At 41.3% G+C, this 20,862-nt stretch overlaps 1 protein-coding gene across 1 annotated transcript in view; it reads right to left on the bottom strand.

The window, feature by feature from the left end:
• MCM10 (minichromosome maintenance 10 replication initiation factor) overlaps positions 1-20,862 on the bottom strand; it is a gene marked incomplete at both ends in the record, with an annotated part of 28,508 nt that overhangs the window by 3,694 nt on the left and 3,952 nt on the right. Inside the window, 13 exons of the mRNA XM_082837508.1 lie at positions 168-313; positions 2,202-2,315; positions 4,153-4,271; positions 4,899-5,040; positions 6,184-6,412; positions 8,367-8,484; positions 8,572-8,682; positions 9,647-9,747; positions 11,179-11,378; positions 14,246-14,362; positions 15,596-15,763; positions 17,466-17,631; positions 19,641-19,812. Of these exons, the coding sequence (XP_082693634.1) occupies positions 168-313; positions 2,202-2,315; positions 4,153-4,271; positions 4,899-5,040; positions 6,184-6,412; positions 8,367-8,484; positions 8,572-8,682; positions 9,647-9,747; positions 11,179-11,378; positions 14,246-14,362; positions 15,596-15,763; positions 17,466-17,631; positions 19,641-19,812 (1,903 nt within the window). The remainder of the gene's footprint in view (positions 1-167; positions 314-2,201; positions 2,316-4,152; positions 4,272-4,898; positions 5,041-6,183; positions 6,413-8,366; positions 8,485-8,571; positions 8,683-9,646; positions 9,748-11,178; positions 11,379-14,245; positions 14,363-15,595; positions 15,764-17,465; positions 17,632-19,640; positions 19,813-20,862) is intronic.

The following is a 20,862-nucleotide window of genomic DNA, read 5'->3' as shown; positions in this document are numbered from 1 at the left end:
CTCCAGGAGCATTTGGGGATACCCAGGAGCCGTAAGGTGGCACAGAGCAAGGGTGACCCTCCCGGGGTCAAGGACTGTCCACAATTCCAAGGGAACAGCATCACATGGGAATTGGAAAAAGGTTCAGGAAGCCTGGATGAGACCAAGAACCCCAGCAATTCTCAAACCTGCAGTGCTTTTGGGGGAGCCTGCCGAGGGAGACAGTTCTGTTTCCACAGGGACACTTGAAAAACCTCTTCACACTGTCGTGCCAGTGGTAGTTGTGCTGCTCGCTGACGCAGGTCTCCAGAGGCTTGAAGTGGGTGTAAGCGCACTGCACAGAACAGCAGAAAGAAGGCACATGTCAGGTCAAGAGCTCCGAAGGAGAAATGAGCCAGCCGTCACAAGGGCAGCCTGTCCTGAGAACTTCTGTTCTTTCGTCGCCACCAGGCAGGTGCCAGTGGAGCTACTATCTTCTGGCTGCAGTGATCATGTGATTTCTTGACTTTCCCCCTACTGATACCACTTCTCATGTTTGCCCCAATGTCAGGTGTAAAATGCACAATAATCTTCTGTGACATCAAGACAATAGCTAGGGCGAAGGAAGAAAAGGATTGGAAATCTCTAAGTAGCTTTGATTGGTCTGCCCTGTATTCACTGTAGTCCCTGATTGTAAGACAACAGATTACACCCATGGGGCCTATTCAGGAAGGATGATGAGCTGCTCTTTCATTTTCTCTTACAAGGCCACTGGAAAGGATTATAAACTTATTACTACTCCTATTTCATACACAGCAAAACCAAGACAGATATTAATTTACTTTTAATTTTGATCCTTCAAAGGACTGAAAAGAACAAGAAATGATGGGTGAAGGTTGAAACAGAGCCAGACAGTGTGCAATGTAATTTCGGGTAATCACACTGAGTCTAGATAAGTAACTTTTGGCCTTGGCAGCCTCAAAGAGGGCAGAGGAGAGTGGTATGCCAATTGGGGCAGGCAAAATAATCCCCCCAAGATGTGCATACCCTATTCCCTGGAACTTACAAGCATGTTATGTTACATGGCAAAGGGGAATTCAGGTTACAGATGCAATTACAGTTGCTAATCAGTTGATTTGTGACGAGAGGACCCCACCTCCCATTGCTGGTTTCAATGATGGAGGAAGGAGCCACGATCCAAGGGATGCAGGTGAGCTCTAGAAGCTGGGAAAGGCAAGGACATGGACTGTCCCCTAGAGCCTCCAGAAAGGAACGCACCCTACTGACACCTGGATTTTACCCCAGCGAGACCCACTTCTGACCTGTAAACCTGTGAGATAATAAATTTGTGTTGTTCTAAGCCACCCAGTTGGTGGTCATTTGTTACAGCAGCAACAGGAAATGAATACACCAGCTTTGTCCTAATACAGCCACGCTGTCAGAGGAAAAGCTGTCCTACGAAGTAAAAGCTTTACTGATTCTCCACAGTCTGAACTTTCTCAAGGAAGCTCCACCTTTTGGCCCATCCCCTAAATGTAAAGGAGAATCTAAGGTTTTAAAAAGAATAAAGATAGAGAAAATTGCACTGGGTAAGCTAAACCTCTTTCTCCTCTTACATGTGTTCACGAAGCGGATTAGCCATGCAGACATATTTCAAAGAAATGGTAATGGAAGTAGTATTCAGCAATAACTTTTTTTTTGGCCATTTTTGATTAATGTTGAGGAGTAGAGGATTTTGAATTTTCTAATAGACTCAGGGTAAAAATTCCGCAAACAGAGACAATAATACAATTCACACTCTGCCCTGAGATTCAATCTAGTAGGTTAGGACCTGAGCAGAAGGGAAGAACAGTAGTTGATCATGACATCTGATGCCAAATCAAGTTGTTCAACCAAGGCCCCAGGGTCTTAGGAACTATGGACTGAGGGCGTGCTAAAACTTGAGGAGGAGAGAGAAGAATACTCAGTCCAGTGGTCAGACGGGAAGAGGCTCTTCCACAGAACCAGGAGCTGTGGCCAAATGAGGAACATCTCAATACAAAGGCTCTACCATCAGAGCTCAGTGGATGGGTCACGGGAAGCCCGGTGCTGGGCTATCGGACGCCATTTGGTTTGCAGCCTAATTAAATGGCCCGGGCAGGACTCTGGTCATAAGACGTGGGCCCACACCCCAGACTCTCCACATCCTGCTGAGTCACAGCAACCCCAGACAGGTCGTGGGGAGAACTGTCTCCCGCACTCACCGTCCTGCACGTCACGACCCGACATTTCACTTCCCGGGTGTTTCTCATCTTTTCTTCTATTTGTTCTTTTTTCACCAGGGGCTCAAAATAGTGTTCCTGCAGCTCAGCCTCGGCCTGGAATGAAAAGACATCCAGAAGACCTTGTACCAAATCTGATATAGACTCAGGCAGCTGCTTAATAATAATCAAATCTGAACTGAACAGACAAGGTAACTGTATGAGGACATGGATCAATGAACCGCAACCCCAGACGGTAAGTAGAAACAAGCCCTTAATGGGCAAAAAGAGGGTATGAAAGCATTTGGTGATGTGTGAGACACTAAATACAAATTTAAACTACTGATGTGATTAACAGCATCATCAGATCAAGTGCGCACCAGAAGGGAACTGTTTCCACTGTTCCAATATAGATTCAGCTATGGGAGAGGTGCTGGATGCTTCCTCAGTGATGACGCCCATTCTATTCGATACTATTCTCCAGACCAAGCACTTGGCAGGAACAATCCCTGCTTGTCTGGAACACAGGTAGGAGGTGTGAGGGCAGAGAGATATTCAGGGCAGGATGTGGTCACAGCGCGAGTCAGTGCAGCTGCACCAGGCAAAAGGCGCAAGGTCTTTGGTGGCCACAAGAACCAAGGAACTCAGCTCTACAGTCTTTTGGGGTCTGCTTGAGCACCTCTCCTGACTGAGTTTCAAGTCCAGTAGAAAGTTATATCATTGTCTCGTTAGCCCTTTGTTAATCAAAAGAAAGGCAGATCATTTGGCATATTGGCACTAAGTGGGGGACATTTTGAAAATTTGTGGGAGTACTTTTTTTGTTATCCCAGTGACCATAACCTTTGCTACTGGCGGGGACCACGGACACTACACCTTCTGCAATGCATGGAACAGTCCCTTACACATCAAAGGATTGTTCTCAATGTTCTACAGGGCATCCATGTGGATGAAAAACCCGATTATAACCCTCAAACCTAAAAGCATTATAGACAATACCACAATACTTGTGCATGGTTTTCACATACACTGACTGTTCCAAAAGTCCTGTGGATGTGGAGAGACAACTGTGCTTTGATGTCTTCAAAAGTTTAAAAAAATAAACCACATTGTCAAAGAAATAGGCCCACGGTATTCAAGTTTCTAAGAAAACACATCTACTGAGTATTCATTGCTAGCTGCCTGAAAAATCCACTTACATATACTTACAAATCCAAGCCTCTATTTTATTACTTCTTCAAGGGTAGTTGTGCCCATGTATTTTACATAATGAAATACATATTTTTATTATAAACATTTTCCCTTTTTTCCTCTTTATATTACAGCTAGGATATTATATTGGTATTTTTGAAATTACTAGCTAGGTAATTTACATTATCCACAATTTAATTTCAGAATAAGAGAACAATACAAAACACTTGTTATTAAAAAGGGGCATTGTGAGTGTTGAGTTGAGAACTACTGATTTAGAGCATTTGCAGGGTCCATATAAAAATGTATGAATGGAAAAATCCCTTCCCATACTGCAAGGCAGAAAATAGTAGATAGTGGAGAGCCATTAAAACATAACTTCACAGACATAACTACAGGTAAACGTTTTAAAGAGTTAATGAATCATTTAAAATTGAAGTATAGTTGACTTAACAATTTTATATTAGTTTTAGGTGTACAACACATTAATTTGACATTTTTATAGAATATACTTCAAAGTTATAAAATATTGACTGAAACATTTTATAACACTGAAGTCAATTTAAATAATGTTGAATGATATTCTTCAATGCAACAAAGGCAAAGCTAAAATCTATTAGCAATATTCCTGTTCTTCAAAACAAAATCAAACAAACTGACGTACAACTAACATCTCGGCTAAGGAAACAGGAAGAGATTCTTAACAATACTAGCCCGAGTCTGAGGACATCTCTGTCACCTTTGACCTTCTGGGCTCTTTTTTTACCTCTTTTAGGATCCCCGTGTGCCTCGATTTTGCTTTTAGAATTTTCTGAAAATCCTCAGATTCCAGGTAGGCAAGCTGTTCTCTCCTTTTTTTCCTGGCAGGCTCCAATTCATCCTCAGCTAGAGCAGAAAGAAAAAGAGTGAACAGAGGAACCTCAGAGGGCCAGCGGGCCTCACCAACTCAGCTGCGTCTCCCCCTACAAGACCCTTCAAACTGCATTTACCCCCACTTGGTATGAGCACAGGATGGCTCTTAGAGAACTGAGTTGAGAAGTACAAACTAGAATATGCGGGAGGGGATGGCAGACTTGACCACTAAATTAGAATCGTTTTCACCTTAAAATAAGAGCCAATTATGAAAACAGGTAACAACAACTGTAACAAAATTCCTATTTACAAACTCATGTTAAAAGGACACTGCCAGCTTCATAGTTTTAAAAATAAAAATAGGGCAATTTAAAACAAAGGAATTCTACTTCTTTCAAAACAAATCTTTCTACTAATATGTATGTGCAAAGATTCAATGAGAAATCTCAAGTTTTCAAATTGTGCATAATTTCATTTTAATTTAATGTGACTATAAAAAACAATCAGTTCCAACTGCAGAAATTCTACTTAGGTACTCTCCATAGAGGTAAATGGAAATAAAATAATGTCTTTTGATGTCAGGGAGGCTGGTTATGTTTTGGACCATTTCCTTTATAAGCAGTGTCTCTTTCCTACTACTAAGTTTCCCATTCGCAGTACCTTGAGGAGAAAATGTGTTGTTCTTTTCTACACGTTCCTTCACTTCCAGGACATCCTGGGGTTCCTTTAGCTTCTTAATGCTGTTTGGGTCTGTTTTTGTAAGAATCTGGCCTTTTACCCTTAATTTGGTTATAGCAGCCAACTAAAAAAAAAAGGAAAGAGAGGGAGATAAAAATCTAAAAGATGAGATAGGCATCTGTAGCTCTGTATCCCTTTCCAGTGATTAGCCAGGGAATTCTGGCTGTTCTCAAACATATATTAGCAAAATATATCTTCATTTTACTTAGCATCATTAACACAATTATTAAAATTTCAAAGAATGGAAGACAGGTCTCTAAGTTAGTAAAACAAATCTCAGCTTATTTAAATATCAATAGTTAAACTTCAGCTAGTCTTTCAGCTAGTGTGTAGGCTTTTAGACCCACAGAGGAACCACATAAACATTTTGGAAGTTTGTTTCAGAATAGACAGATTAGGAAAAGATTCCAGCCCTGCAACTTACTAGTTTATAACCTGACTTAATTGTTCAGCTTCAGTTTCTACATTTACGAAATGGGGATGACAGCACTAACCTACCTTTTAGGGTTGTGGTTTTAAGGATAAAATGAGACAATGCAAGCCAAGCATGTACTTGTACATAGTAAATAGCATGTATGCACATATCACAGACACACAGTAACATACGTGCATAATTGCTATTACTATTACTGTAGGTATGGCTTTGGCTTGCAGCTAGCCTTTGCCCTTCATGTGGTTCTAGCTGCTAACTAGAATAAAGAGAAGACAGGCTCAAGTCGAGGGCTCAGGGTGACTCAGGAAGAGGAGAGACAGAGCTTGCTGAGGTAGTGGGGTTCTGACCACCCCCAATTCCCACTTCAATCAGAGCAGCTTAGCTTTTATCTGTCTACAGACTGGGCTTCTGTGTAAGATTTCTTTTAAAGAAGGATTCTTTAAACCACTATTTGACAATTCAATTGCCTCAACAATTCCAAGAATGTTTCCCCCTAATACTAGGGTCTCCAGCTGTAAAACAGTATCTTCTTCTTGGTTATCTCCTGCAGCCCAACAAGAACTAGTATGGAGACAGTAGTTAGTTCTCTTGGATTAAATTAATGGCATTATGTTGATACCCATTATCGTTTAAAATTCCTTTGACTAGTTATCATGATCAGTAAATAGGTATGAGGGGACTGTCTTTCCTGGTCACAGGTATATAAAGTTTGAAATACCAGCTGTGTGTCACAGAATAGAAATTCAAGTGGTGAAGAAAAGAGATGCCAGTTACCTTTTTGGCTTCTGCTAACTTATTCAGTTTTGGTCTTGGTGGTGGTGACTCATCAAAAAATAGGACATCATCTCCTTCTGAGATGTCTCTTCCAAGCTTTGGCATCTGTATGGCTGGGGTTCCTTTCAGCTTGGGGAACTCAGCCCCCGCTGGTGGAGACCAAGAAGGGGGCTGCCGAGAAGAGGATGGCACAGCTGGGCTCTCAACTTCACTCGCACTTTGGAGAAATCTTTAAAGAAATAGGCAGTCACAAACTATGCACACGAGCACAAAACATGCAGACTGGGAGACCGCAGGCAGGCCACCAGCTGATAAGCAGTCTTCAGTAAAATAATTTTCCCTTCTTGGTTATTAATTCAGATTAGTGCACAGTAAAAACAATAGTAGCCTACTAACTCTTAAGCTAACTGGTTTTTCATTGAATAAGTGCTCATTGTTTCACCAGTTTAGAACTGATTACTATTCTTATCAACTCGCTTCCCAGTGGGTGCAGACTATGGAGCACCTTCAGCCCTGAAGGCAAGCTGTGGACTGTACTCCTAGCCCTCTGGTTAGCTGAGATCCTTCAGGAACTCACCGAATCTCTCTGTACTTTGTTTCCTCTACTGGGAAGAGATAACACATTTGTTACATTTGGAAGTCCTAACAGAAAGGTGCTATAATTCACACAGTGATTATTTTATATATGGCTTTAAGGACTATTTAAAAACAACAAAGTGGGGCTTCCCTGGTGGCGCAGTGATTGAGAGTCCGCCTGCCGATGCAGGGGACACGGGTTCGTGCCCCGGTCCGGGAAGATCCCGCATGCCGCGGAGCGGCTGGGCCCGTGAGCCATGGCCACTGAGCCCGTGCGTCTGGAGCCTGTGCTCCGCGATGGGGGATGCCACAACAGTGAGAGGCCCGCGTACCGCAACAACAACAACAACAACAACAAAAAAAAACAAACAAAAAAACCAACAAAGGTCAGAAATCATCTAGGCCAAACCTCTCATTGTAGGGATAAAGAAATTGAGGCCCAAGAGCCAACTGCTCGTAAGTGAGAGGCCCGGGACTAGTAGTACCAGGTAATCCTGGGCCAGTCTTCTCTCCCCTACCACATCCCCACTCCTGTAGGCTCTAGGCTGAGTTTGCAAATTGCCTAGCAGATCCTGCTCAAAGGTATGTTTTGTTTGGCCAGCAAAATTCTGAAAAACTTCAGACTAATGCCTTTAAACTGACGGGTGCTTTCTACTCCCTACAAGGTTCACAACTCCATATACATTTTTATGTCCATATATATACAGTTACGTCACCTGTAGGCCCCTGATGAATACCTCTATAGATATCCCACCAGCACCTCAAACTAACCTGCCTGAGGCCAAATCCATTCTCTTATTTTCCCAAAGCATTTCCTCCTGACTCGTAATAGGTGTCCTTTTCCATGGAACTAGGTATCCTACAGGAGCCTAGATCTGGGACAGCATAATGGTTCAACACTGGAGTAGAACAGGTAGGTGTGAGTTCAAACTTGGCTCCACCACTTACTAACTCTCTGGTCTTCAGTTACATTAGCCATAAAACAAGGCTAATAACACCTCGCAGATTATGGTAAGGACCGATGAGATGTGTGTACAGCGTAAAGCAGGGTGGCTCAGCGCATGCTGGGGGACTGTAAGCAGTAGCTCTTGCTACCACTGCACAACTTGAGTTCAAGAGTCTTTGATTTGTTTACCTTCCACACCCATTTCCACTCGATTTTGCCTCTGAAATGACTCTCCATTCTCAGTGCCTCATTTTTATCACTGACCTGAACAAGTGCAGAATCTACGCATTGGCCCAGCCTGTAATTAAAAACCGAACTGTGGCAAAACTGAGAAATGGGCACCAAACAGCTCAACACCTACTTTCCCTTTTCACAAAACTGTCTTTATATGTTACTCCTTTCTCGTTTCCACAGTGATATTAATTACTGCAGCCTGTACCACCAGGTCTCAGGATTTACTAGCATAAGTCAGAAATACATAACTTTAAATGCTTTATAATTTTAAAGGTTATGTTAAAATTAATTTTTTAAAAACTTCCAAAGTTAAAAAGGTAGCCAACCACCCCAAATCCAAAGTCACACTTTTGAAATCTATTAAGACATCCTCAGAATTCCTGAGATGAGCTACCTAAACAGGGAACATTAAATCTGTGACTCCTACCGTTTCTGTATTTCTTCTGATTTCTTTTTCCGCAACTCTAACATATGCTGCTTCTGTTGCTTCAAGAAGGCTGATGCCGAGACAGACTGGAAAGCAGGTTTCGGGCTCCCCATGATCCCTGAAACACAAGGCACAGGCTGAGGGGGTTCTGAGAGGCTGTGGGGACCCACGCGCAGACACTAGAGCAGGTACAGGCTGATTCTACCTGATGACTTGACTTTGGCTAAATGATGTTTCAAGTTTCTGGCTCCAGATGTAGGCAAGTCCATCAGTTCCCTGAATTCCTCAGAGCAAGACAAGCTCTTCTGGCGTACTCCTGGAATATACAAATATCAGCATTAGAGGATTCAAAATTCAGAGTATTTTATGTTGTGTGACTTATCCCTTTTTAAACTCTGCTTTCATAACTTTAGTTATTTGTAAATGAAGTAGATGGAATATCAAGAGAAAAGAGAATCTTTCACCTCTAACCTCAGACCAGTAGGACTGCAAAGGTAAGACAAATGTATCTTATTTTTGAAAAATGATTAGAATACTAATACCTGCAGGGTCATTTCATACACTATTCCTGGAATATGCACTATGCATAAGGATCCATGCTAGACCTGGACCACTGTTATGAACAGAGCCCCAAGGACAGGGTGGAGGTGGCATTCTCCAACCTAGACCTGTTTTAATGAAAGATAACCGACGAGTTTGACTAGGAACCTGATACTACTGATTCTAGTGCTGGACGCTAAGAGTTAGACTCAGATACATCAAGACATTTTATTTTATTTTATTATTTATTTTTTTGGCTGCATTGGGTCTTCGTTGCACACTGGCTTTCTCTAGTTGCTAATCTTCGTTGCGGTGTGCAGGCTTCTCATTGCGGTGGCTTCTCTTGTGGAGCACGGGCTCTAGGTGTGCAGGCTTCAGTAGTTGTGGTGCACGGGCTCTAGAGCGCAGGCTCAGTAGTTGTGGCACACGGGCTTAGTTGCTCCGCAGCACATGGGGTCTTCCTGGACCAGGGAACAAACCTGTGTCCCCTGCATTGGCAGGCAGATTCTTAACCACTGCACCACCAGGGAAGTCCCCATCGAGACATTTTAAAAAGCTAAGACACAGCTAAGATTAATATGCTGTTTTTTCTTAAGATGCTGCCAACCAAGCTTGGTTCGTTCTGCTGAGGCCACATCACTCACCAAGTATAACTTAGTGTTAGGATCTAACCAGTTTCAATCCTGAAGGCTACATGTTTAAACCTGAGAAAGAAAAATAGTATCTAGAAACAAAGTTACCGAGTTTTTGTTGAGTTTCCTGAAGGATCAAGTCTGTGCCCTTAACCACCAGATTAGTCAGAGTGGTCTGAATCTTCTTTTTAGGTGCGACAGCAGCTGCACTGAAATGACAAGAGTCACCCCCTCAAAAAAGGAAAATCACTGAACTTCAACACTCTGTGAGGTAAAGAAGGCGCAGAAGTAGTCATTTATTACAAACTGTCAACGTTTCTCAAATCACCATGTAAGTAGACTTTCTTAATACCATGGCCCTACAGTGTAACTGGTGTGTGCATTATGTCACAGATATAAAACAACAGGCGACCTACAAATTTGATTGAAGGCCGTTCCGGAAGAGCAAGTTGGCAAGAGAAATAAAAAATATGCCATCACTTTGATCAAGTAGACTAGGACTTACCAAGTAGTCTAGGATTTACCTAAGACCTATGCAAAAATTTAGGATATTAACGGAAGCTTTGTTTGTATTGTTAAAAGTCGGAAATGCTATAAATGTTTATCCATGGAGACTTATTTAAATTATCACAGAGCCATGTAAAAGAACACCATGTAGCCACTAAAAATAATGCCATAAGTGAATGTTCCACAAAGTAAAATTCATTATTTTATGTGGGAAAAAAGAACGTTGGCAAAGTATAGGTATATTATGATCTCATTTTATACTATTAAAACGTTACACATTTGAGAAAAAAGGACCCCTAGAACCATATATACCAAAACTAACAGTTATCTAGGTGGTAGGATTATAGATGGTTTTTACTGTCTCCTTTTGGCTAAACTGTACATACATTTTTTAAAAATAACATGTGTGTTGCTTTTTGCAATTTGGTAAAATACAGAAATTATTTTAAATCTTAAAAATGTGCTTGATATCACAAAATATACAGGAAGTGAGAGTTCTCTAGCCCAATTTCTGTTGGATCGAGGACAAAATCTGTTTTGTTCTTGGACCAAGTGTAGCTCCCTTGAGCCAGGTCCCCACCTGCCACATCCTCAGATGTACTTTCTAGAGAACAGGGACGAGGCCATCCATCATCTACTCAGGGACTCCAGGGACAGAATGAGATCCCCAGAGGGGAGGCCACGCATGCCAGCCTCAGCAGCGCCCCCTCCCCCGTGAGGCTTCTCTGCATATTCATTCACTAAATTAAATGTGGGTTCCACGAGGTCGGCAACCTCACACTAATAGTCGTCAGAGAAATGATTTCAAGTATGTCAACACTATGATTAACACTTTTAACGGCCCATCAGCCCTGACAAAGCAGCACTATTCACATTAGAAGCCAAAGAGGAAGTGTGGGTTCCCTGTTAAAGACCACCATGACCTGACTTAGTTTCCCCGCCTTCTGAGTGTTTTCCTCTCTTCCCAGGAACGAAAGAGGCCCTCAGCCGTCTTGTTCCAGGCAGCACGCTATGAAAGATAAAACCTGTACAAGTCTTCCAGGACCGGGATAGAAACGTACAACCACTCTTTTTACTCTTAAAAGAAGACAAGCAAGACCGCTGACCCCAAAGAAGCCCTGAGAATGTCTCACATTGAGGCTGCATACGAGGCTGAAGAAACTCCTCCGTAGTAAAAACCATCCTGACACAGCCTTTCTTTCAGGCTGATGCCTTTGCGGGCAAACTTCTTCGGAATTCGGCCGCCGGAGAAGGTGGACTGCAGGTCTGCTCGCTTGGCGCTGAGCCTCTTGTACTGGGCCTGGATGTGATACTGACAGTATTCACAGTCATTCTGTAAAAAGGAAGAGCGGCTGCATCAGCGTTAGGGAGACAGGCCGGGGACAACGTTAAGAGACACAGATCCTTTCTCCCAGTCTCACAGAGAGCTGTTCTGCGAGAAGAAGCCTCCCTGCTGACCTCTGAGACCATTCTTGATGCACAGCTAAGCAGCAACTTGAAGTTCTTTTCCTAGGTAAGGATGGGGGGGCGGGGATGAATTGGGAGATTGGGATTGACATATACACACTATTACATATAAAATACATAACTATAAGAACCTGCTGTAGAGCACAGGGAACTCTACTTAATACTCTGTAAGGGCCTATACGGGAAAAGAATCTAAAAACAGTGGATATATGTATTGATATATGTATAACTGATTCACTTTGCTGTACACCCGAAACCAACACAACACTGTAAATCAACTCTACGCCAATAAAAATTAAAAACAAAAAGCAGGGGGCTTCCCTGGTGGTGCAGTGGTTGAGAGTCCGCCTGCCGATGCAGGGGACACGGGTTCGTGCCCCGGTCCGGGAAGATCCCACATGCCGCGGAGCAGCTGGGCCCGTGAGCCATGGCCGCTGAGCCTGCGCGTCCGGAGCCTGTGCTCCGCAACAGGAGAGGCCACAACAGTGAGAGGCCCACGTACCGCAAAAAAAAAAAAAAAAAAAGCAGGGTTGGTGGGAGAAGTTCTTCCCCTAAACTCCTCTGAACACACTACTTGGGTGAAAAAGCGGCATCATTCACCGCCTTTGCCCTCTTTCTACAATGGAAGTAAAATCAGCTTCTAGGATGAATCTTGAAAAGGTTATGCTAGGGACTTCCCTGGTGGCGCAGTGGTTAAGAATCCGTCTGCCAGTGCAGGGGACATGGATTCGAGCCCTGGTCCGGGAAGATCGCACATGCCGCGGAGCAACTAAGCCTGTGTGCCTCAACTACTGAGCCTGCGCTCTAGAGCCCAAGAGCCACAAATACTGAGCCCGCGTGCTGCAACTACTGAAGCCACGCACCTAGAGCCCGTGCTCCACAACAAGAGAAGCCACCGCAATGAGAAGCCCGTGCACCACAACGAAGAGTAGCCCCTGCTCGCTGCAACTAGAGAAAGCCCACAGGCAGCAACAAAGACCCAATGCAGCCAAAAATAAAATAAATAAATTTATTTAAAAAAAAGGAAATAAAATAAAAGGTTATGCTAAGCGAAAGAAGTCAGACACAAAGGTCCTACGTTGTATGATTCCTTTTATGGCATATATCTAGAGACAGAAAGCAGATTACAGGTCACCAGGGAAGTGGTTACTTAATAGGTAGGGTGTGTTTTGATGGGGTGATGAAAAGGTTTGGAAGTTAGAAGAAGCTGGTGGTTGCACAACAAAGCGAATACACTAAATATTACTGACGTGTACATTTTTAAGTCGTCAATTATACATCATGTGAATTTTACCTCAATAAAAGTTAAAAAATAAAACAAAATCAGTTTCTAGTGAGGTTTTCTGTTTCTCTGGTTGACTCTTGGACGAATGCTACCCTTTCAGTGAAAGGAACAAAGAGAAACTCCGAAGTATTACCCTATTGGGTGAACCTCAGAGATGGTGGCAGTGGCGTTTTAAGTGATTTGTCAAGTACTCCCCCTGAGACCTCTTTTTCCAACCATCTCCCTCCTTCCTATGTCCTGCTCACTAGTTCATCTGTTAGACAAGAATGAGGGAAACAAAAAGAGATGAAACCAAAATCTGTCATTTAATCCTTTCAAAGAGCTCTAAGAAGTACCACTTAGATGGATAGTATCCACTGGGATGGCTGCAATCAAAGACAAACAATAACAAGTGCTGGCCGGGATGTGGAGGAACTAGAACACTTACATACTGCTGGGGAGAATGTAAAAGTCACTTTGGAAACCAGTTTGGTGGTTCCTCAAAAGCCTAAACATAGAGTTACCATAAGACCCAGCAATTCCATCCTAGGCTTATATATACCCGAGGGAACTGAAAATGGACATCCACACAAAAACCTGTACGTGAATGTTCACAGCAGCATTGCCCGTAACAGTCAAATGCGAAACAACCCAAACGTCCATCAACCAATGAATGGATAAAAAGAGTGTGGTCATCAATGAAATATTATTCAACCATAAAAAGGAATGAAGTGCTAATAAATGGCTTTGTAGCGTGGATATAGCACAGATGAATCTTAAAAGCATTATGCTAAGTGAAAGAAGCCAGACACAAAAGGCACATATTATACAATTCCATTGTATGAAATGTCCAGAATAGGCAAATCTATAGAGACAAAGTAGATTAGTGGTTGCCAGGGCTTGGGGAGAGAGAAGAGTGGGGAATGACTGCTAATGGATATGGGTTTTTTGGAAGGGTCCTGAAAATGTTCTGAAATTACATAGTGGTGATGGTTGCACAACTCTCTGAATATATTAAAAGTTACTAAATTGTGCACTTTAGAATTGTGAATTGTCTGGTATGTGAATTCTATCTCAATAAAGCTTTTATTTATTTTTTTAAAAAGAAAGCTCTAAGAAAAGGTATAATAGAGTTAAGTATTGACTAAAATAAGGTTTCGGCATATTTCATCATTAGTGTTTAATCTCCACCACTAGAAAGAATTGAGGGCAAATTAAAATTCTATCTTTCTTATACCTCCTAGTCAGCTAGCAATAAAAGATCACTTTCCTAAGAGGTTAAATCTTTCCCGCACCCTCAGCTTTGTAAACTGGCCATTATTAACCACACATTCAATTTTCTCACTTTGATGCTTCTTGTTATGTAGGAAACTCAGTTCCAAACAGGTCATTACAGGTGAAGTACCTATAATTTATTCCTATTAGTTTCTGTCTTTAGCAAAAACCACCCCAACAAAGCTGAAACCTACCAAATTCACAGTCTGTGTACACGGTTCTCCATTCTTCTTCTTTGCTTTACAGGTTCCCAGGTCAAGAGCTTCCCCCATAATTAAGATCTTTTGAGGATGATCAATAGATAAGCACACCTGTAGAAAAATGGGGGAGTTGGAGTTAAAAGCAGACAAAGGTATGGCCTTTCAACAGCAAGAATGGATATAACAACAGTTGGCGCAAGTTAAGAAGCTTTTTATCCTTTTTATCAGTGCACTGGAATTTGAAGCCAGTGTTCCATAAGACAGGTGTAGAAATGGGAGGTGTAGAAGACACATTTAATTCTCCACCCACTGTCTATTTTCTCCCGTGTTTGCTATCAGAATCCAAACGCTCAGCCTTAGATGATGGATCCAGTTCCCAGTTTTCCCAGCATTCTTTGTAGCTAGTGGTGGTCATGTGACTCCACTCAGCAGGAGTCAGCAGGGAAGGTAGCTGGAAAAGCTTCTGCTTTCCTTTAAAAGCAGAGCAAGGAGCCTGGCTCACTTCCTGCCTTGAATGGAAATATGATGGCTAGAGCTTCACGGCCATCTTGTGACTAAGAGGAAAAGGCTGAGAGACTTATGGACACCAGCCCTGGCATCACCACACTGCCTATGTCTGGATTTTTTATTATATAAGAAAAATGAACCCCAGGGTTTACTATGAAAAAGAAACTGTAGTGAAGTTCTTCTGTTATTTGTAGCCAAACACCTTCTTAACCAATAAATGAAGACTTACTGCCCTTCTCTGTGAAAGCAAGGAATGAAATAACTTAGTCTCTCACTCCTTGTGATATAATAATCTGTCTACAACAGAAGCAGTAGCTTCTTGCTGGCTTGAGTGGAGAAACTGTTGCTATTCATACTGTATCGAAGTTTGCAATTTACTAGAGAATCAGTAGGTAGCACCCAAACTCTAATGATGCTTGAGAAGATGAAAATTCACTTTAAAAATGAAAATTCACAAGCTGCAGCTATGATTGTACTAACAAATGGAAAACAGTTCCCTCAGCTATAAACCATTGGCTTCTCAATGCCATCATGGAAATTCATGGGAGATCTAAGGGAACCTGAGCCCAAGCGTTGAAAGAATTACAGGAACCTTGGAACGAACCTGAAAAGATATAATGAAAGAAGTTGTTATGAAATACTCTAGAGTAGTCTGAAATTCAGAATATTGGTGGGTGAGGGGTAGATGAATAAACAAAAAACCAGTTTAATGGAGACAAAAGAATATAAAAGCTTGACTTATTACCTGGAGGTAGACCAATATAAATGTTTGTGATAGAACTCAGCTAAGTTATAAAGACCAAAAAAAAAAAAAAAATCACGGAAACAGAGCCTTACCTCCTCTGAACCATCCTTGGGCTTCATGGGGTTCGCGTTGAGCAGCCCTACGACGGTACCCTGTTCAGTCTTCCACAGTTCTTTGTGAACCTCTCCAAAGAGGAACAGTGACACGTACCGCGTCAGGTCACGAAGATCATTCAGTCGCCAGATGCTAAATGTTTTCCCCTGGAGCAAACATTTATTCTTATTTTTAATAAATTTTGAACAATGGGTTACAATGTCCCCATTTACTGTTCGAGTGTTCTACTGTGGAAAAATATCTAAGTATAACCCACCCTGAATATGTAATCATCAGAATGTCTGTTAATTATAAATTAATCCTTTCTCTAGGTTTTGGTATGACTCTTCTCATTTTAGAAATGAAGGTGAAGAAAGGCAAGCCAATAGCAAACTTGTTACTAGCAGATACAAACTATGATATATAAAATATTTAAACAACAAGGACTACTACTGTATAGCACAGGGAACTATATTCAATATCCTGTAATAAACCATAATGGAAAAGAATATATATATGTATAACTGGATCACTTTGCTGTATACCAAAAACTAACACAACATTGTAAATCAACTATACTTCACTAAAAAAAGAACTTACTAATATAAATTTTGTAAATATTATTTATCACTGATTTTGTTATTAATATTAATAAGGAGGTTTCAGCTTAATGTTTCTAAATCTTTGCTTAGCTTAGAAGAAAAAAGCATCATTTAAAGAAAACTAGTTGTATTTAACTGTAAAATTTTGGAAATACTATGACATATCAAGAAGTGCAACTCAAAATGCTGCCCATTTATAATATGAACATCTTCCATGTTTACAGATTTTTTTTTTAAACAAAATAATTCACACAACATTGAATCAAGCTATTTCAGAGGCAGCCCAGAGTGGGCATGGTTACAGGTTATGGTGAGCTATCGCCTAGACTCAAGTATTCTAATTATTCTCCCAAGGATTTGTACAGAGGAGTTCAGATAAATTTCACACCTATTATTTCCATGTCATTATAGCCAGTAGTGATGCAATTAGGAACTTAACCAAATGAAAACCAGACTTGTTCACATTCAGCGAGATAGAACAGAGCTAGAGCAGGATTCAGAATCTGAAACTCAAGCCCTCGTGTCAGAACTCATAAAAAAATCTAAGGTTGGCCAAGATCTAAACTGGAGAATGAATTAGTTTTGAGCAAGATTATTTGCAGTATTTTAGAGAGCGCCTTTGAATCAAAAGCCAGTTCCTTCATTTTACAGGTAAGGAAACGGAGGTCCTCAAAGAAAGATTCAGGGCCACCCTAAGGCTACAACTCCTGCTAAGTGGAGAACGAGGCTTAGCATCCACATTTTCTGACTTGTCAGGCCATAAAAATTTTCCTGTTATGCCTCAGTCAACTGTTATTTTAAAACTTGCTACATCTTTTGCAATATCCATCAAATTAAATATACCATACTGTACTGGCACAAGTCAGCAATTTCAGGACTACTGCAATTGACATCTTACACCTAGTAAAGCTTCCAAAGGATCTGTGAACTCAGCCTCTCTGAGGACCTGCTTCCCTTGCACAAAAGGGATTGCAGTGTCATTGGGGCATCTACATGCATCAACAAACAATGACAAGTGACATAAGAAAGAATGACATGGACAGTAAAAAGCCCAAGAAGCCTGTACAGCCAGATGTTCTTTAAGTAGGGCCCTCCTTACACATCTCCCCCTCGGGTACCAACCCAACGATGTTGTGGCAACTTGGGAACTTATTAGCAATGACTTCAAAATGAAATACTGATGGGCTCTGGGTAACAAATCAAGAACATATGAGTCCCCACTGTCAATCTGTGATGAAACAGCTGAGAAATCAATAAAATGGCTTACGCTGTTAGAACTCTGTGGAGTGATTTTCTTCAATATGACCCCAAATGTCACCCAGTCTATTTCTTCCAGCTTCTCACTTGCCATCTTTTCCTTGAGCTGAGATAGTCTGATCAGTCTTCGGCCAGTCATTTTCTTGTTCATTTCTGTGGAGGATACTCGAGGCTTCCTGGGTCAAGAAACCAGCGATTGGTAGATTATTATTCTAAAAAGAGATTATCTGGCACTGTAGCAAATTGGTTAGCACAGATGTAATTGGCAGAAATCTCTAAAGCACCTGTTTTCAGAGAGGTGTAGTTATGTAGTAATGGACAAGGCACATATTTTTACAGCAGATAAAAATGAGATAATTTTGGGACTCCCCTGGCAGTCCAGTGGTTAAGACTCTGTGCTTCCACTGCAGGGGGTATCGGTTTGATCTCTGGTCAGGGAACTAAGATCCCACATGGCGCACAGTGCGGAAAAAAAAAAAAAAAAAGAGAGAGATAATTTTAAAAGCTAGGTTTGCTTTTCCTTGGATCTAGAACTGGGACCTCTGTAGAAAATAAAGATCACAAATTCTTTAAGTTCTTATGAATTCTAATATAAAGTTATAATATCCTTTTAAAAATAATCTCTTGACTTTAATACAAAATCATGAATTGCTTAAGCAAATAAGATATTTCAATTCCATCAATTCTGTAAGAATTTCAGAAGTTCTACTATTTCTAATTAGTTTTCTTTAAGCCAACCTTTTCACATAATAAATAAAAGCTTTGAACCTAGCTTCAATTAATATATTCTTTTTCCTAATGAGTGGCTAAAAACTCATGAATTTGCAAATTGTTTTTCTCTAGTAGCATATTAACATCTGTTCCATGTTTGATCATATTACATATTCAAGGACAAGAGAAAACAGGTAAAAACATGCTTTCTGACTCTTTCAGAAGGCTTCTAGAATAGAAAGTCCAAGAGCTACCTCTGAACAATAAAGAATATTCAGGAGGCAAACACTGACATAGGTGAAGAAATCCTTTCTTTGCCTTATTTCTGTAAGTTAATAGGTTACTATCAGGCAGTGATCCTTCCGAGTATTTCTAGGTTCTGTGGTTCAGGTAGAACAATTATAGAGACTCAAACAATTCTGCAATCCGCTAAATTTGTAGGCCCCTCAGAAGCTTTGGCTGAGTGTTTCAACTTCATCTACTTCCATACAGTTCAAACGTTCAGCACGCTCACATCAGCAACGTCTTTCATTATCTGTAGGGAGTTTCAACTGGGAAAGGCAGTATCATCTCAGGAGGGCCACGTTTACCTTGAAAAAGAACCCTGAGCCCCCTCAATGAGCTTTTACTGTATTCTGTCCCTCTGACACTGTCTCAAATGTAATTAAGATACTGATCTTCCCCCCAATTTTGGAGAGTACGGAGTCTTTACAATAAACTTCTACTGCATGTTAGCAGTCACTTGTTCTCCCCCTGCTTAATAATAAACTATTTAAGAGCTTAGCAGTTTTATTTTAGATTGACAGCTCAGGTCTTCTAGAGGGGTTGCACCTGGCTACTCAGATAGACAGTACTAAAGGCAATCGGGTTTCAGAGTTAAGGGTTACTGCTCTGCCCCGGGCTTCAAGAGCAGTAATAATGGAGATGCAAGGCAGTAGTGATGCAGAGCACAGAAGATTTAAAAGTCCAGGCTTTTCCCTGAACTGATCCTGGGATTTATTCCTATTTTAACTGAATATCTTAATTTCTCCATGGAAAAGATACACAGAATATAAATTGGCCTTAAAAGTTATCAGGAAGAAAAAGAGCGCAGCTATTTCTCTTAACATCAACTGTAAGAAGATACTACTATCCTGGTTAAACTGTATATACCTTTAGGTGTTTAAAAATAGTCTCTATCACTGTTTCCATCAGTTTCTGATTAAATACAGTACTTATTATTTACTGATCTCTTTTTATGAACATATATCTTTTATTCTTTACACAAGCAAGAGAAAGTTTTCCTCATTCATATGTAAATATATGGTTCAAACCCAGTGCTGATGGCCTAGTATGGTCAAGTTCAAGAGCTGTAGGTCTTATGCGGATCTGCGGTACAAACACACTATTTCTGAAACGCCAGGTCCCTAGGAAGGAGGAAGAGGCATCTAGTGGGGCCTATGAGCAGAGTGAGAGGCCCGTTACAGTTACTGACCTGAGCCTCAGGCCGGAGAAGGCTTCCACGGAGACTGTCTGAGTTGTTTCCCCAGAGCTCCTGGGGGTCCCTGCACTCTGATCCCTCGTCATCCCACCAGGCTTGTTCCCAGGAGTTGTTCGGAGTGGTTGGGAGGGTGCACTTGTCATCTTGAAAGATGAGCTTTGGGGCTCTAAAAAATGAACATAAACATTAAAAAGAAAACCACACTGATAACTAAACATTAAATGGAATTGCTTCTTTTTTTAATCAACATATGCAATAACCAAATCTTGAGAGAACAAAGCAAGCCCACAGGACCATTTCTGTACTACCCCCAGATCTGCAGTGTGGTCCAAAGAGCTTGCCGTGTATGAAAATGTTTTATAGCACCGCTGTCCAGTGTGGCGGCCACCAGCCACAGGTGGACACTGCCCACTTGAAACTGACTGGTGTAGCTAAGGAAATGATGCCTAATTTAATCTACTTAGCCACATGTAGCCAGTGGCTGCTGCAGCAGTGCTGCTCTAAAACACTGTTCCTCTGGGCAAAGCCATTTACTGAGTATTCACCATATACAGAGCACTGCAGAAGATTCCATAAGGGAGGTAGAGACCTCCTACAGAAACCAGTAATTAGTGGAGATGTATGCACAGGGTCAAATTCTACCTGAAAAACATCCAAAGTTAGCTCCCCTTTGTCTTCTTATCTCTTGTTTCATTTCATTTCAATCCCATTTTACTTGGGGGGGGGCGTAATTAGGGGGCCCAGGGTATTCTGACATGGTTACTTTTCATATTTTAGAAGCATCTGATAATGCTCCTGAGGGTCAGAAAGCTTGGGTACTCTCCTTAATAAAATCTCTCTCTCTTAAGTAAGATTGTTGTTTACCTTCAAAGCGACTTTGGATCACTTCTCGCAAGCCAGGGGCCAGGACAACCCTAGAACTTTAGAATCTCCAGAAACCATGCCCTTGATCCATCCCTTCAAAACCTAACTTTGGACATTGCCTAATAAAACAGCTTAGTAATATACCAAAGGTCCTAAGGGGATAAACACTATTAATAAGTGGATACATCGAATATATAATTTGTTGTCAAATAAATACGAACACTAGGAGCCCACAGCTATTCCGTCCTATTGAGCCATATGTATCATATTGTAATGAAAAGGGCCTCTCTGAACATGTGTGATCAATAAAATGTTGCTTACTCTAAACTATGTTATTTCCAGACCATTTTGT

Source organism: Leucopleurus acutus (genome assembly GCF_964270905.1).
Source record: "Leucopleurus acutus genome assembly, chromosome: 1".
Classification (NCBI taxonomy): domain Eukaryota; kingdom Metazoa; phylum Chordata; class Mammalia; order Artiodactyla; family Delphinidae; genus Leucopleurus; species Leucopleurus acutus.
Note: the sequence above shows the minus strand (reverse complement) of the source record. Positions and strands in the feature narration are given on the sequence as shown.